Source organism: Bos grunniens, chromosome X (genome assembly GCF_055505025.1).
Source record: "Bos grunniens cultivar Pamir isolate PY7600 chromosome X, Bosgru_T2T1.0, whole genome shotgun sequence".
Lineage (NCBI taxonomy): Eukaryota > Metazoa > Chordata > Mammalia > Artiodactyla > Bovidae > Bos > Bos grunniens.
Genome location: NC_141194.1, coordinates 40,369,251 through 40,385,961, shown reverse-complemented (window position 1 = coordinate 40,385,961; position 16,711 = coordinate 40,369,251). Strand labels below are relative to the sequence as shown.

The 16,711-nt window shown below is 38.5% G+C and overlaps 1 protein-coding gene across 8 annotated transcripts in view; it reads left to right on the top strand.

Moving 5' to 3' along the window:
- The window catches only part of CASK (calcium/calmodulin dependent serine protein kinase), a 377,321-nt gene that overhangs the window by 278,517 nt on the left and 82,093 nt on the right, over window positions 1-16,711 (top strand). For all 8 annotated transcript variants that reach the window (XM_086387080.1, XM_086387078.1, XM_086387076.1 and 5 more), the window contains exon 11: window positions 11,724-11,845. In XM_086387080.1, coding sequence (XP_086243206.1) covers window positions 11,724-11,845 — 122 coding nt within the window. The remainder of the gene's footprint in view (window positions 1-11,723; window positions 11,846-16,711) is intronic.

The window sequence follows — 16,711 nt, the reverse complement described above, 5'->3', positions numbered from 1 at the left end:
TACTGTTTGTTGTTTGTCCATATGCTGCCTTCCTCCTAGGACTTCTAGCAGCAGAAAGTAGGTATCCCTTTGTTTTCCTCTAAGGTTTATCTTTTATGCAAAAGTGTTTGGCTTTGCATGGTTCATAATCAGCTTGACTCTATCCTCAGCTGTTTCTGCTTAGATGTTTATGTATGAATTTTAACACTGCCTGGCCATAGAATAAAAACCTGGATGTACTGAGTTTCTGGAGCATTGTTACACAAATACTACTAACTTCTTACTTCTTTCATAAGAGGAAAAAGAGGCAGTGTTAAAATTTTAAGCGCACTTAATATTATTTCACATCTTAATTTCCAGCACAAATACATTATTCTGGGAGAAGGCTAACAATTTATTTTATAGTTTGCTTTCAAGAAACCTTTCAGGGTAAGTGAATGTTCCTTTAATTGTTATATAATCTATATGCAGTTTTTATTACTCTCTGTTACTATTTTCAGTATTGCTATGGAGCTATGAAATAAACTCCTGGATTTATGTCTCTTAACAACTTCTACCATCAGAAAGAACATAAGAATAATATAATGGCTAGATTTTAATTATAAAAAGATATAATTTGAGTAAGTGAGAATAGTAAAGTAAAATGTATGTAAGAAATTACATACACACAAATGAGTATTAGTAAAATTAAGGCAATCTAAATGAGATGGGTGGATTGTATCAATGTCAGTATTCTGGTTGTGATATTACATGGTAGTTTTTTAAAAAGTTACCAGTGGGGAACTGAGCAAAGTATACACAGGATCTCTATATTATTTCTTAATAACTGCATATAAATCTACAATTATCTAAGTAATAATTTCAGTTAAAACAGTAGAAAAAATTTTTACTTTAGCATTGTGCTTACTGGGGGGAAAGTATATAAGAGACAAAGATAAATAGAAAATCTGGGTGCTAATAACAAAATTCATTGTCACACTTTCTTGTATTAGTTACTTGTAGCTCAAATTGCAGCCAATTTAATATAAAAATCTCACAGCATGTTAGTTATCTGTTGATCTCTAATGAATAATGTCAAGGCAGCATTTATCATCTCACAGTTTCTGTTGGTCAAGAATCTGGGCATGGCTTAGCTGAGTACCCCTGGCTTAAGATCTCTTATGACTCTGCAGTCAAGATGTCATCCAGAGCTGTGATCTCACCTGAAGGCCCAACTGCAGAGGGAATCCTCTTCCACACTTACTCACCTGGTTGTTGATAGGCTTCAATTCTACTCACAGCCTTGAAGTTTGCTTCCCCTGGCACAGATAATCAGAGAGAGGGCAAAAGTAAGAGAGTGTACCCAAGACAGAAACCACCATTCTTATAACCTAATCTCAGAAATGATATTCTATCCCTTCTGCCCTATTCTATTTGTTACAAGTGAGTTAATAAGTCCAGCCTACACTCCAGGGAAAAGACTGATTATATGAGGGCATGAATACCAACAGTCAGGGATCTTGGGGGCCATCTCAGAGGCTGCCCACTATGTACATGTTAATGACCATTGAAATATAAGACACTTCCCATTTGTAACTGGTTTTGTTTCTCCAGATTTAGTACCCTTCTTTTTTTTTTTTTTTAATCAAGTAGATCTATTGTGTCATTTGGGAATGAAAGCATCTTGAAGGTATCAAGTAGTGCTTTTCCTTAGTTGTAAAGCCTTATATGTTGGTGGTAGTGGTGGTTTAGTTGCTAAATCGTGTGTGACTCTTGCAACCCCATGGACTGTAGCCCACCAGGCTCCTCTGTCCATGGAATTTCCCAGACAAGAATACTGGATTGGGTTGCCATTTCCTTCTCCAAAAGCCTTATATGAATGGGCACTTAACAACCAGCAGAATGTTATTTCAAGTACTTTGACAACTTTGTGCCCAACGATGTTGCTATTTAGAAATATAGATTGCTTTAACAAGTATAATGGCATTAGAATTATGGTATCTGCACTCTGACAGAATACATTTGCAGAGTTTTTACTTCTTTTAACTAATAAATTTTAAGTCATCTGCACTATAATCAATGGGCTTCCCTGGTGGTTCAGCAGTAAAGAATCTGCCTGCAGTGCAGGAGACACAGGTTCAATCCCTGGGTTGGGAAGATCTCCTGGAGAAGGAAATGGCAACCCACTCCAGTATTCTTGCCTGGGAAATCCCACAGACAGAAGAGCCTGGTGGGCTACAATCCATGGGGTTGAAACAACAACAAAAACAACTATAACCCATACATAAAGAATCTAATGCATTTATCACCATGTGTAAGTTTTCATAACTTGAATTGGATATAGCACAGATGCTTAAGTCCAAAATACAGCTTTCATTACAGGATTCACTATAGGTTATAACTTGACTAATAACCAAAATTTGGTTTGTACCATGGGATTAATAGCTGTTGTCCAGGGGTAAAGGTAAGGGGAAGAGATTGACTTCAAAGAAGGAGCTTTTGTGGAGTGATGAAAATGTATACCTAAACTGATGAATTTTAACTTAATCCTACCTTAGTAAGCAGATTTTTGTAATGCTACTGTTCTTGCCGGGAAGGACTTTGAGTGGTTGATATGAATGTGTGCATACTGATTCAGTGTTATATAAATAGGACTCCTAATGTAATAGGATGGAGAGGGCAATGGCACCCCACTCCAGCACTCTTGCCTGGAGAATCCCATGGACGGAGGAGCCTGGTAGGCTGCAGTCCATGGGGTCTCGAAGAGTCGGACACGACTGAGAGACTTCCCTTTCACTTTTCACTTTCCTGCATTGGAGGAGGAGATGGCAACCCACTCCAGTGTTCTTGCCTGGAGAATCCCAGGGACGGGGGAGCCTGGTGGGCTGCCGTCTATGGGGTCACACAGAGTCAGACACGACTGAAGCGACTTAGCAGCAATGTAATAGGAAATAGAGGTTATTGATAACTCTCCAGGTGAAACTAGACTAGATTGAGATACTGAATTTGCTCAGTGATATTGGGTTTTACAACTATATATATAATTTTTAAATATATAAATCTTTGTTACTGAAATAACTGCATACATGGATGTATACTGTTTATCAGATGTATGCAGTGTATACATTTATGAAAACTCATTGGATGATACATTTAAGATTTGTGTATTTCACTCTATACAAATTTTACCTGAGAGAGAGAAAGAGAGGGGAGTATTAAAATCTATGCTGATGTGTTTAGTTAGAGGTGAAGTGTACTAATGTTGACCACTCTGCCACTTACTTTGAGATGAATGATAAATAAGGTGAATTGATGTGTGGATAGATATGTGATAAAGCAAATATTGCAAACTGTTAATTGTAGAATCTAGGTAGTGAATACAATTCTTTAAACTTTTTATATGTTTGAAATTTTTCATAGTAAAGCTGGGGGAAATAGTTTTAAGACAGACTCTACCTACTTTAACACTGAGAACAGTTTAAGCATTCTACTATTTATTTTTCTGTCCTCCTTTCAGGTTAATTTTTACTCAGTCAACATTGTCATGAGACTTTTCTACTTCTAACAAAACAGTTCTAGACTCAAAGTTTTTAAAGCATATTTTTAAAACAATTGACATATTTATGCTTTCTTGATTATTATTTCATAACAGTAGCAGAAAACTTTTGAGAAAGTTGTATCCATGAGATTCCTGGGAAAGGTAGAAATGTTCAAAGTTTAAATGTATGATTATTAACCTATTGTTTAGATACAAACTTGATGACCAAGTGAATTAGGCAGAAGCTAAAGTAAAATACTATTCCAAAGGCAGAGCTTGATTACTTTCTAATAAATTTATCATTGTGAAAGTTTAGACCAAGAGATGTATTCAAGTGTGTTGGTGAGGGCATGGTTTCAGGAGGGATCAGTCTGTAATGGAAGGACTAGGTGCTAGAGGCCTGGGTTCTACGACTCAACTGCTGTGGCCCCAGGGTCATTTAACATGAAAGAGCCTCCTTTTTTTCCAAATGTAGAAACACTTGTCTTCAGGGCAGGGTTATTGTGGAATCGCATAAGATAATAAGCATAAAAAACCTGTTGGAAATTATAAACTGTTACACAAATATAAGTAGTAAAATAATTTTCATCATGACTTTGAGGAAACAGTGCCATAAAATAAACTTTTCTGTGGTTACATATTTCTTATTACAATATTTTATTTTCAATGCTTCAGAATTTGCTCAGAAAACAGTAATTTTTTATTTAATTTTAATTGGAGGAAAATTCCTTTACAATGTTGTAATGATTTCTGCCATACCACAACGCAAATCAGCCATAATAGTACATATATCCCCTCCCTCCCCTCCTCCCCAGTCTGTCTCACCCCTCTAAATTCCCCCCTCCCCCTGCCATCTCACACCTAGGTTGTCACAAAGCACTAGGCTGGGCTCCCAGGGTTATTTAGCAACTTCTGACCAGCCATCTGTTTTATACATGGTAGTGTGTGTATGTCGATGCTACTTTCAGAAGAAAACAATAAGTTTAATCAAACATATTTTATAGTGTTTTTTTGTACAAAACACTCTACAAAATGTAGCCTAGAAAACAAAAGTGAATGGGATACCTACAGTCCTGCCATTAGATAAATTGCCCTCTGAGGTGAACTTACATACTATTTATTGATTTTTTTTGTTTCAAGATGGTCACAAGTTCATTCAGGGGTTTTATAGGAAAAAAACATCCTTTTCAGTTTTTGAGAAAAGTGAGTAGGTCTTTCAGATATGACAGTTATTGATCAACAAAATAAATACTACTAATGACAACTTAAGATCCTGTGTGTGTTTTTGTGTTACATTAATTACTACGTCTGCCTCTGTATGTAAAACAGTAGGGATGGAGAAGCCCCAGAAATGTCTTTGTGTATATTAATGTTTTATAATGAATTGAAAAATTATGAGATTTTACATGACTTGGTGTTGAACTGCAGATATCAGCTTACCCATCTGTGAGATGTGGTTCTGCTGGTCATACTCAAAGAAAGAACAAACGAATCTAGAAGCGGTGTCAGGAGAGGTGTTAAAACGATCAAAGGTAAAAAAAGATCTTGAGGTTAGACCAAAAATATGTGTTTATTAAATATGAAAAGACAAAGGAGGGATGGAATAAGGACTATTAAGTTTCCTAGCTAATGACAGAAACTTTTAAATTAGGGACACTTTGAGCACACCTGTGGAACTACTGCCTTTCATGATTGAAAACCTACAAAGTTAATCACATTTGGGTACAAGATCAGACTATAAATCAGTTCAGAAAAGGTGACAGATCCAAGGAAATTAAATAGACCTGTTGACCTGGTAGGTCTTACCTACTAGAGACACAGGTTAATGGTTGCCCTTGTGCTTTCCAGCAAAGCATCCACTGGGTCTGTCAGAGCATATTGGAAACCTAGGTGGAGGTGTTGAATTCCTGCTCATCTACTTCTTTGGGCTTCCCTGGTGGCTCAACTGGTAAAGAATCTGCCTGCAGTGAGGGATATCCCCCAGGGATCCCTGGGTTTGATCCCCGGGTTGGGAAGATCCCCTGGAGAAGGGAATGGCTACCCACTCCAGTATTCTGGCCTGGAGAATTCCATGGACTGTATAGTCGATGGGATTGTGATAGCTTAAGGTGAACGATGTCGGATTCGTGATCTCCGAAGAAGATTTAGCTTTGGGACCAGGGACCAGGCTTGATCACTCAAGAGCTTTTGTATAGCAGAGTTGTATTAAAGTATGAAAATAGAGAAAGCTTCTGACATAGATATCAGAAGGAGGACGAAGAGTGCCCCACTCACTAGTCTTAGAAAAGGGAGTTCTATACTTTTTTAATTGGTTATTACAATAAATCAAAAGAATGTCTCAAGGTTGTAAAGATCTTACTAGACCCACTCTCTTCCCTTGTGGCTCAGCTGATAAAGAATCTGCCTGCCAAGCAGGAGACCTGGGTTCGATCCCTGGGTTGGAAGATCCCCTGGAGAAGGGAAAGGCTACTCACTCCAGTATTCTGGCCTAGAGAATTCTGCCAGGGTCCTGCCCCGGTTGGATCCAGGGATTCCCTCAGGAGGACAGCGTTGGCAACTGAGAGAAATAGAGAAAGAGATAAGGAAAGAATTTTGCGGTTAAGAAAATAGAGGAGAGAAAAGAGGCTGATATTCCTTGGTTTATGCAGAAAGCCAAAAAATCCCCAGCACGGGACTTGCTCTGTTCACGTAGGCCGCAGGCACCCTCTCGAATAGCTGAAGGTGCCCCACCTTAGGCACCTTCTCAAGTGGGTCTTAGAAGCCCAGGCAGGAAAGTGAACGCAGAGGGCCCCTGCACTCCAGGGAATCAGCCTGAAAAGGAAGGAGAAATAACGACATGGGGAGACCAAGCTTGATGAGCATGGCCCACACTCTATTTTCCAAAGTAGTTTTTATACCTTAAGTTGTGCATAGAGGATAATGGGGGGCGGGGGTAGAGTCATGCAAGGTCAGCAGTCCTTGATCCTTATCGAAGCCAGGCTTTCTTTCTGCAAACTTATCATATGCAAAAGCTTTAGGTGATTTACATCATCTTCTGGCCAGGAGGCCTGTTAACATTTTATGACCCTTTCTTCAGAAAACTTATTTTTCTCTAAAGGTGATTATTCTAAAGTCAGGCACCACCCTCTGAAAGCATTAGATAAAGTTGCATTCCTATAGGGCAAAAGTGTGGTGGGCTATAACAAGAAAAGAATTAACTCAAGGGTCCGAGGTTACAAACATTAAAGCTACTACTTACATGTCTATACACCAACTATATTAATCAATACACTCCCAGGGACACAGTAGGTAAGGGATATGGAAACTTGGCAGCAAGCATTAGCTCAACAAAGAAATCCTCTACTAGTTCTATTCTAACAATTTTAACTCTCTGAGAAGCTCTGCATTGTTAGAATATCTTAAGCTTCCCGTGCCTCTCCTGGTTGGGAGGCTGTGAACAATCACATGCGTAGCTGCAGGAGTCCGAACAAACCTGTCAGGCAAGCTAGAACGCCATCAAAGGGGTTTGAATTGAAACACTCCTATTATGCCCAGGAGAATTATTAACTAGAGCTCTAAGTTAATTTTCTTCAGAGAAAGGTGGTCGGGGATAGCCCCCCGTTAATGTCAGAAGAGTTGGTGAAAGTCGTGAAATAGTAAAACAGACAGATTCTGGTTTTGGGGTAGACGCTCAGGCAGACCAGGGGGGCCCTTGAGCCCTGACTCGCCTTGCCCGTCAGGGCTCTCCCACATGACCTTGTCATGGGTGGGAACTCCCGTGCTGGCTCCCAGCAGAATTCCATGGACTATATAGTCCATGGGGTCGCAAAGAGTTGGACACAACTGAGCGACTTTCACTTCTTCACTTCAGACCCACTCCCACAATTTACATTTTAAGATGACAGAATTATAACTTAACAATAGAAAGATCTTACCAGACCCACTCCCATAATATACATTTTAAGATAACAGGATTAGTCAGAAGGTTTTCAGGAAGGAGAAATTGTCCTCAAGCAGGATACATTATTGTTATATAATCCTTAGTATAGCGTTTAAACTGAGTTGTTTTTTGTGTGTGTAATCATCAGTTCCAGGCTTAAAAAAAAAAAAAGTTTTATATGACTAAGACTAAGGAATGTAGAGGGGAAAAAAAGGTGTTTGTCCTTTCCTCCTCCTTGAGAATCCCAGACCCCTCTCTCCTCCTCGGGGACCCCGGACTTCTTATCAACCTGCCTAGGAACTGACTCAGTTGCAAAGAGTCAGACATGATTGAGTTACTTGAACTTTCACCTCTTCTCTGCGACTGTCCCAGCTTCTCCCTGGGCAGCCTGTTTCTGTGCCACTTTAGTTTTTACCTCCTCTAAATCATTTGCTTCAGGGTATAATGTGCCTACTTCACACACCTGCATGAGAGCCCTTTCCTTGAGAATGGGTATCATATCTGTTTTCCTTGAAACCCCTGCCTCATACCTGGGAGAAAGCAGGAACATGTGATAAAAGTTTTGCTTATTGTCTGACCCAGTAGGATTCAAATTCTTTTCTAACCTCCATATCCATGCATAAACCACGTGTCACTTCTTGTTGAAGAGTCTCCCTGCGTTTCCTAATCCAGCCAGTTACCATAGAAAGTCAAGAAGCGCATACGCTTTGGATCCAGACACACTGGGTTGAGTCCTGGCTTTACCACTTCTAGCTGTGACCTTCCTTGATCTCTCTGATCCTCAATTCCCTATCTAGAAACGTCGGGTACTGTATTTACCTTACTATGTTGTCCTGGGGATGTGCCCGGCACATCACAAACACTCAGGAATTGGGAACTGCTCTTATCATTGTTTCTTTAATACTTCATTCAAGGCATACTTTGTAGAAATAATGAAATTAATCAAATATCGGCATGCCTTAAGGACTTCACAGCACAGAAATGAAGAGTAAGCAAGTGCACATGTCGGGTAATGCATGAAGATGCTTGTAGGACAGGGATTGCACAGAGCTTTGGGAGTTCACAAACCAACAAATGATACATCCCTGGTCTGATACAGCCAAAATTGCTTCCCAATGGTTAGACTTACCATCTTAGTATTCGCTAGATACAAGCTTGTTTTATTTTAATCTTACAGTATTAATAAACTGCTGCTGCTAAGTCACTTCAGTCGTGTCCAACTCTGTGCAACCCCATAGACGGCAGCCCACTAGACTCCTCTGTCCTTGGGATTCTCCAGGCAAGAACACTGGAGTGGGTTGCCATTTCCTTCTCCAATGTGTGAAAGTGAAAAGTGAAAGGAAGTCGCTCAGTCATGTCCGACTCTTAGCAACCCCATGGACTGCAGCCTACCAGGCTCCTCCATCCATGGGATTTTCCAGGCAAGAGTACTGGAGTGGGGTGCCATTGCCTTCTCCATTAATAAACTACTACATAGAATAGAATAGATATAGATAGAATAGATCAGCATAAGCAATGCTGGATAGAGACAATAAAAACTAAATAAGATTCCACTAAGATAACTGAGTGAAAATAATAATTAGCTTTCTCTGCTCTCTGTTAAGTTTTTTAATATACAAAAAAAAAAAATCCACATTTCATTAGTATTTTTGTTGTTGGAGTTAATCCAAAAGCTTAGAACTGGCTTTAGTAACTTTATAAACCTGGCATCATATAATTCTGTTGTTGATGATGTACCGGGATCAAGGACTCAGTGGAATATTTGGGACTAATTTCTTCACATCACCTGTTGCTTTCCAAGGCTTTTAGTAAGGGATGACAAGAGACCTGATTTTTAACTAAGTTCCAGATTTTTTTTCCTTCTCAGAACAAAGTATAAGTCCTGAGATGAGCAGGGAGAAGGAAGTGGATTAGATTAATACACTTTTAAGACTAGCAGGAGAACTGAAGACTGGTTTCTGCCTTGTACCTTTTTTATTCCACTTAGTGTCCACTTAATGTTTTCAGTGAAGGCATACCAATAGCCTGGTAGGTGTAATTATTCAAAATTTAAAAGTATTCACAGTCCTGTCAACAGATTAGTGGTAAACTGTGGCACATCCCTGCCATAGACTACTACCCAGGAATAAAAAGGATTAAACTATTGATACATGCAACAACTTGGGTGAATTTCCAGAGAATTATGCTGAGTCAAAAAAGCCAGTCCCAAAAGGTTACACACCATATTGTTTCACTTATATAGATCCCTTGAAATGACAAAATTATAGAAATGGAGAACAGGTTAGTAGTTTCCAGGCAGGGATTAGGAGGTAGGAAGGGCAGGAGGGAAATTATTACAGTTATAAGAGGGCAACATGAAGATCCTTGGGGTGATGGAAATATTCTGTTGCTTGACTATACCAATGTCAATATTCCTGGTTATAATATATGACAGTTTACAAGATGTTACCACAATAGGGAAACTGGGTGAAGGGTACATGATATCTTTCTGTATTCTCTCTTACGAGTTCATGTGGATCTACAGTTATCTGAAAAGGAAAAAGTCAAATTTTTTTAAAAATTAGCTACAGTAATTTCCACATAGATAAGCACTTAATATGTCTTAAGCCCCACATTTTTAACATAATTAAATACTACAAAAAGCAGTTGCTTGTATAGCAACTTTTTTTCTATTGTAGAAACCTTAGAACATATGGACAAACACAGAATGAAATAGAAGCAGAAAAATAAATATAATTACTATTATCTTTTGGTATTCTTCATTCTGTTGGGTTTTTTTCTGAATTTGTATTTTTTTCAGTTATAATTGGGAGTACACAGTTTATGTGGTTTTGCCTTCTGCTCTCTGAAATTTTATATCATGCAGATTTCTGTCTTTAAAATTCTTCAAAAACAAATTTCATGTAGCTGTGTATACCATTTTGTGGATGTTCTATAGTTTATATATTCATTCTCTAATTATTAGATATTTATCCATTTTATATGATAGATATCCTGACACATAAATCTTTCTACAATTCCTGTTTTTTCCTTAATGTAAGTTTTTGTGAATAGAAATCCTGAATTAAAGTGCATGAGCATTTTTGAGGTTCTTTGATATAAATTATCAGATTGCTTTCTGGAAAAGTAGTACTCTTCCCCATTCCCCATCTCCCCACTCTGACCACCATCATAGTTGTGACAATCAAAAGTGTTTCCAGACATTGCCAAATCTCCCCCTGAGGGACAAAATTGCTGCTGGTTGAAAACTACAGATTTAAGATTTACATGCGCAGTGAGGCACTTAATGTTCGAATGTCTCTAACACTGTGTACACTAATGTCCTGAAGTGTAGGCTCTCAGGGTGCTTTTCTTTCTCTGAAGTGCATATGTGTGTGTTGTCTGCAGAGTAGAACAGGCTAACCATTTCTTTAAGGCTAAGTGACTTTGTTACTACCTCTCTGGATTCCCAGTTATTAGAGGAAATTTAAAGTGACCACACTGTCCTACAAAAATTATTTCCCCTAATATCTACTATGGTATTCTGAAGTGTCAGTCAAGTATATCTATCCTAAAGGGGGCCCAATTAACTGAGAACAACTTGGTTCCCTTGACTTTGTATGTAAAGGGAGGAAAAAGAATGGAGTGAGATTATTGCTAGTTAAGTTTGAGCCTTAAAAATCCTAAGAAGGGGACTTCCGTGGTGGTCCAGTGGTTAAGACTCCACACTCAGAGCACAGGGGGCCCGGGCTCGATCCTTGGTCAGGGAACTAGATCCCACATGCCACAACTAATACCCAGCACAGCCAAATTAAATAATTAAATAAATCTTTTTTTTTTTAATCCTTAGAAGGATTTACATAGCAGGAGCTCCCAGTTGAAGGTTTGTCCCTCACATCTACATCTGGCTTCACCTTCTGTTCTTGTTAGAAAGCCCCTGTGTGAAATGACCACCTCCGTTATTTCTATCATATTTCAAAACATCATGGAGTCCTGGGAACCCACAGTCTCTTTCTGATGTATGACTTTCTGCACCCAGATCTTCTAGTAGCTCAGTTGTGGTTGATGAATTGCCCTAATCCAAGTAAGACAAGAGGCAATTTACTTTGAAAGTGAGGAACGTGCAAATACATTGTTAAAAACATAAATTCACTGCAAATACTCTTATCATTAAGTGATATGAAACACGTTTAAGTCTGTTTTCCAGTAAAGACATGAACCTTTGAAATGTGTTAGTCCACAGTTCTGAAGTGTCAGATTTAGGTTATGAAGGTGAGTTTGACATTGACTTTCTCTACTGGCTGTTTCTTTTCTGTTTGTTCCCCTTAGGAGCAGTGTCACAGGTGCTGGACAGCCTGGAAGAGATTCATGCACTTACAGACTGCAGTGAAAAGGACTTAGATTTTCTACACAGTGTTTTCCAGGATCAGCATCTTCACACACTACTAGATGTAAGTCTTTCTCTTTATTAATTTTTTTGGGTAAACTGAATAGTTACCATAACAGTCCTTTTTCAGTTGCTGCCTGTCTGTGAGAAATGCAGGAAGTCATCCATCATAGATTCATAACTGAAATTAAGTATCTTATATATGGTACAAATGCAATAAAGCCTAACAAGTCACAGTGGAAAAAAATAAGTATATATGTATATCTTTAGAAGAATCCATTGAGCTTTGCTGTGATTACCTCTCATTGCTTCTAAATATTGTTTTCAAACATTGCACCTCAAACATGAGTATAGGAGAGAGAGAATTAAGCTAGATGTTGTGCTGCTACTGCTAACTAACTCACTTCAGTCGTGTCCGACTCTGTGTGACCCCATAGACGGCAGCCCACCAGGCTCCCCCATCCCTGGGATTCTCCAGGCAAGAACACTGGAGTGGGTTGCCATTTCCTTCTCCAGTGCATGAAAGTGAAAAGTGACAGTGAAGTCACTCAGTCGTGTCTGACTCTTTGCAACCCCATGGACTGTAGCCTACCAGGCTCCTCCGTCCATGGGATTTTCCAGGCAAGAGTACTGGAGTGGGGTGCCATTGCCTTCTCCAAGACGTTGTGCAGTGGACTCTATTCACACACACATCTCATACTTAACATTGCTGGCTTTCATAAACTCGGTGTCTCTCTATAAAACATAAGGATATATTCCATTATAAAATATGACAGACTGCACTGACAGATACAAGTCAGAAGCTGACAGTTCACATCTGCCTTCATTTCAGTCATATTTTAAGTAAAATACCTTTCTTAGCACATATTAGTCTACTTGTACATATTAGTCTTTTTACAAGAAAAATCTTCCCTTCATAAGAATAAAATTTGCTTTGGGATGCCTAGAACTTTGTGGTGCTCACTGATTAATCAACCATATGATACTTATTAAACTAATGCAAATTTCCCATAATGTATTCTACAGAGCATTGTTCTGGGAGATAGTTGTGGGTGTTACCATTCAAGAGAGAGGAGTAGATCTAAAATTTATTGATTAAATTTTTTTACTGACTATATAAGTTTGAGAAATGCTATGTTCTTTATTCCCTTTATATGGATTCACAACAGGTGCTAGTATATAGCAGCTCTAAGATGTCCTATAGCAAAAAACCCAATTAACTCTAATAGCATTTCTCAAACTAATTTGGGCAGAGAATTTTCATTCACAATCCTGCCAAATTGGTAAGGACCAGTTTGGGAAAAGCCAAGCTAAGAGTGTCACAGTATGTTTCAACTTCCCACCAAGTATAGTATCTCACAGTTGCTTCTATCCATAGATTTGATTAAGTTAATCACCATTTTAATAGTTACGCATTTTAACAGAGTATATGTATTAATTCAGGACTGAGTAACTGCTACAGCATGCAATCCTAAAATTTGAGTGGCTTAACAGAATAGAAGTTTATTTCTTGCTCACATCACAGTCAACTGCAGTAGGTGAGAAGGAGAGGAGCAGGAAGAGTCTCTTCCACACAGGCATTCAGGGATCCAGGCTTCTTCCACTGCATCCTTTGCACCCAGCCAGCAGATGAGAGAAAATGGAAAATTTTGCAGGGTGAGGGTTGCAAGTGGGCTGTATCAGAGTTGTCTGTGTTCCATTAGCAAATACTAGTTACATGCTTGAGTAGCTGCAAGAGAGCTAGGAAATAGGTTTTTTTTTTTTTTTGGTTGGTTTTTTTTTTTTTGGTTGTTTGTTTTTTTTTAAACTTTTTATTTTGGATTGGGCTACCGCCAATTAACAATGTTGTGATAGTTTCAAGTGAACAGCTAAGGGACTCAGCCATACAAGGGAAATAGTTTTTAAATGTGCTAAGTGAAATAAGCCAGACAGAGAAAGACAAATACTGCATAGTATCAATTTTTTAAAAAGTCGAATTCATAGAAGCAAAGTGGAATGGTGGTTGCCCAGGCTGGGAGGTGGGGAAAATGGGGAGAAGTTGGTAAAAGGGTACAGACTTTTGGTTCTAAGATAAATAAGGTTGTTGTAGCCACGCATTCCGGGAAACAAACTCACTCAGAAGGACAATGCAGATAGTGGAGTGCAGTTTATTACACGGGTGGGCCCAAGGCAGAGTCTCCTCTTGAAGCCAAGGACCCCAACCAGTTTTTGTGAAAACCTTATATACCCAAAGGGTACTTGCTCAAACCCACCTCCCCAAATTCCTTGAAACTAGTCTGGACAAGGTAAAAGAGAGATAGGGTCAAAGTTAACTTATGAGTCATGTGTCACAAGACTAGATAAACGGTAGATATTTATCAATAGGCCTGTGGTCATATCCCGATAAACATAATGGAATCTACCACTTTGTTCTGTTACAGAGATAATTAGCATATTCTTTTAGGCAGTGGAGAGTCCAAGTACAAGTCCTGAGGCTCTTTTATCAGGCGGGGTCTGGTTTTCCATTGGTATGCCATTTCTATAGACTCCAGGCACAAAGTTCAGAGTCCATTGGGAGGGTGGACCATGCTTGTAGCCTAATGTTCGCAGCCTGGCATAAGATGGAGCCCAGCTCTGTCTGTTTCCTCCTTCAAGGTCAGAGGATCTAATGTATAGAATGGTGACTATAGTTGATATCGCTGTATTTTATAATTGAAATTTGCTAAGAGAATACAACGTAAGTATTCTCATCCCCAAGAAATGATAACTATTTGAAGTGATGGATGTATTAATTAACTTGATTGTTAGAATCCTCTCACAATGTTTACATTTATCAAATCATCATGTAGTACACTTTAAATATATTACAATTTTATTTGTCAATTATACTTCAGTAAAGCTAAAAAATGTGCTCAGGAAGATAAGGAAATGGATTTTCTCCTTAGTGTAATTTATCTTAAGTAATTTGAGAACATTTCAGATTAAATTTATTTTAAATAACTTGTTATTTTCTTTGGACACCAAAAAGCCCTTGAAATGAATTCTATTTTGTGAACAGCTCCTAGCATTCCATTTTCTCCTTTGTTTTGTCATCATTGTTTTTGTTAATGTGTTATTTGAATTAGTTTGACCTCTTTAACTTGGCTATTTAAATATCTATTCTTTATCATTGTTTCATATGATGCAGAAAGTTTTGTTCTTTTTGGTTTTGGTTTTCTGTTTTTGTTGGGTTTTGTGTTTTTTTTTTGGCGAAGGCATACAGGAATTTCCCAACCAGGGATCGAACCCACACCCCCTATAGTGGAAGTGCAGAGTTTTAACCACTGGACCACCAGGGAAGTCCCAGATGCAGAAAGTTGTGACAGTTGTGAATTTTCCATAGAAGTCACAGCTTTTACTAAAACTAGTAAGTAGGATGTTTGAAAGAAGCTACAGTAGAGCATGAAGATTTGGTTTATTTCAGTACTAGTCAGTGCTAAGATTTACTGACCTTCTTTAGATCAAGGACTTTTTGTCACTTAAAGGCTAAAAGAAGCCCAAATTAGTTTTCAGAGTTATATTCTTCTTACTTAATGTAACTGAGCATACCAAGCTTGAGACTGCAGAGGAAATACAAGAACATTGCTAGCTTCTACAAAGAGGGGCAGATAACCAAACACAGGCTGGATTTTGGAACTGAGCCAGGCCGCCATTACCATCCAATGCTAAACTTCTCAGACCTCACTGCAAATATTTATTTTGAATAACTGCTGCATTCTCGGGTAGACGTAGAGATTCGTAGACTTTAGTGAGGAAAACTGTGTTTAAAGTTCCTTTGGATTTTTATTAATTATAAACTTAGAAGTGTCTGTATCAGTATCTGCGCCATCGATGCTTCTCTATTTGAAAAGGAGCTGGTGGCCTAAAAATAAGCCATGCTCCCCCAAAGATATCACGTCTTAAGAATTTTGCAGACAAGCACTACATGTGAAGCCCAGAACTCTCCTGAGATGACTGACTATAAGGCCAGCTCTGGGCAGTGTTGGGATGCATTTGATCCAAACTGAGCCATCCTTCAACGAAAGCTCAATCATCCTGAATGAGATAATGCCCCCATGATCTACAGCCCTTAAATATGGCTCATTAAACTCTTGTTTCAGAGTTAGCAGGCAACATTTCAATCATGAGATCCATGAAGTGTTCAAATGGCTGCCATTTAAAGAAGTCTAGCCATTGAAAAATGTTTAAGTACTTCAGAACTTATGGTCTGCATAACAAAAAAAGGATCATTGTACAGACCAACACTTGAGAAGAAGCTTTTCAACTTTAACCGTTCATTCTTCTTTCTGGTGTTCTTGGAATCAGATTGTTTTGTGTTACAGAATCTCTGTTGGTTCCTTTTCAAGAATTCCAAGCAGTGACACCTAGTGGCCTTGTTTTGTGGACCATGTCTTGATTGCTACTTTAATCTCACTGAGTCATTTCATGAAATATTTTTATTATACTTAAATAATTTCTACTAATTCAATAACACTCACAATCGCTAAGTCTGCAGCCATAATTTTTCAGCTGACCAAACGAAACAAGGTTAAGTTCCTGCAGAAGATAAAAGATTGTGTAGCACCCTGTTTTTTCTAGCCATTCCTTTAAAATAGCAACAAGCTCAGAATTTGAAGAAACATTCTTAGAATTAGTTTGAGGGAAACAAAATATCTGTTGTATGGAAAGAATTTACATTAAAACAAAAGGAAAAACACTGTGGGTTCCACTGCGGGAGGAAATACTTTAGATTTGAATTCTATTATAATCTGTAGTTAGAAATAGATCCAGAATGTCTAAATATTTTCTATTCAACTAGTTCACCCTGGCACACATATGCTGATTCTCATTTTGTAGGAAGAGATAAAGAGGAGGAACTGTGCCTGGTCCAGCTTGTTCCAGTATTTCTGCTTTCAAAGATTTAAAGCACTGG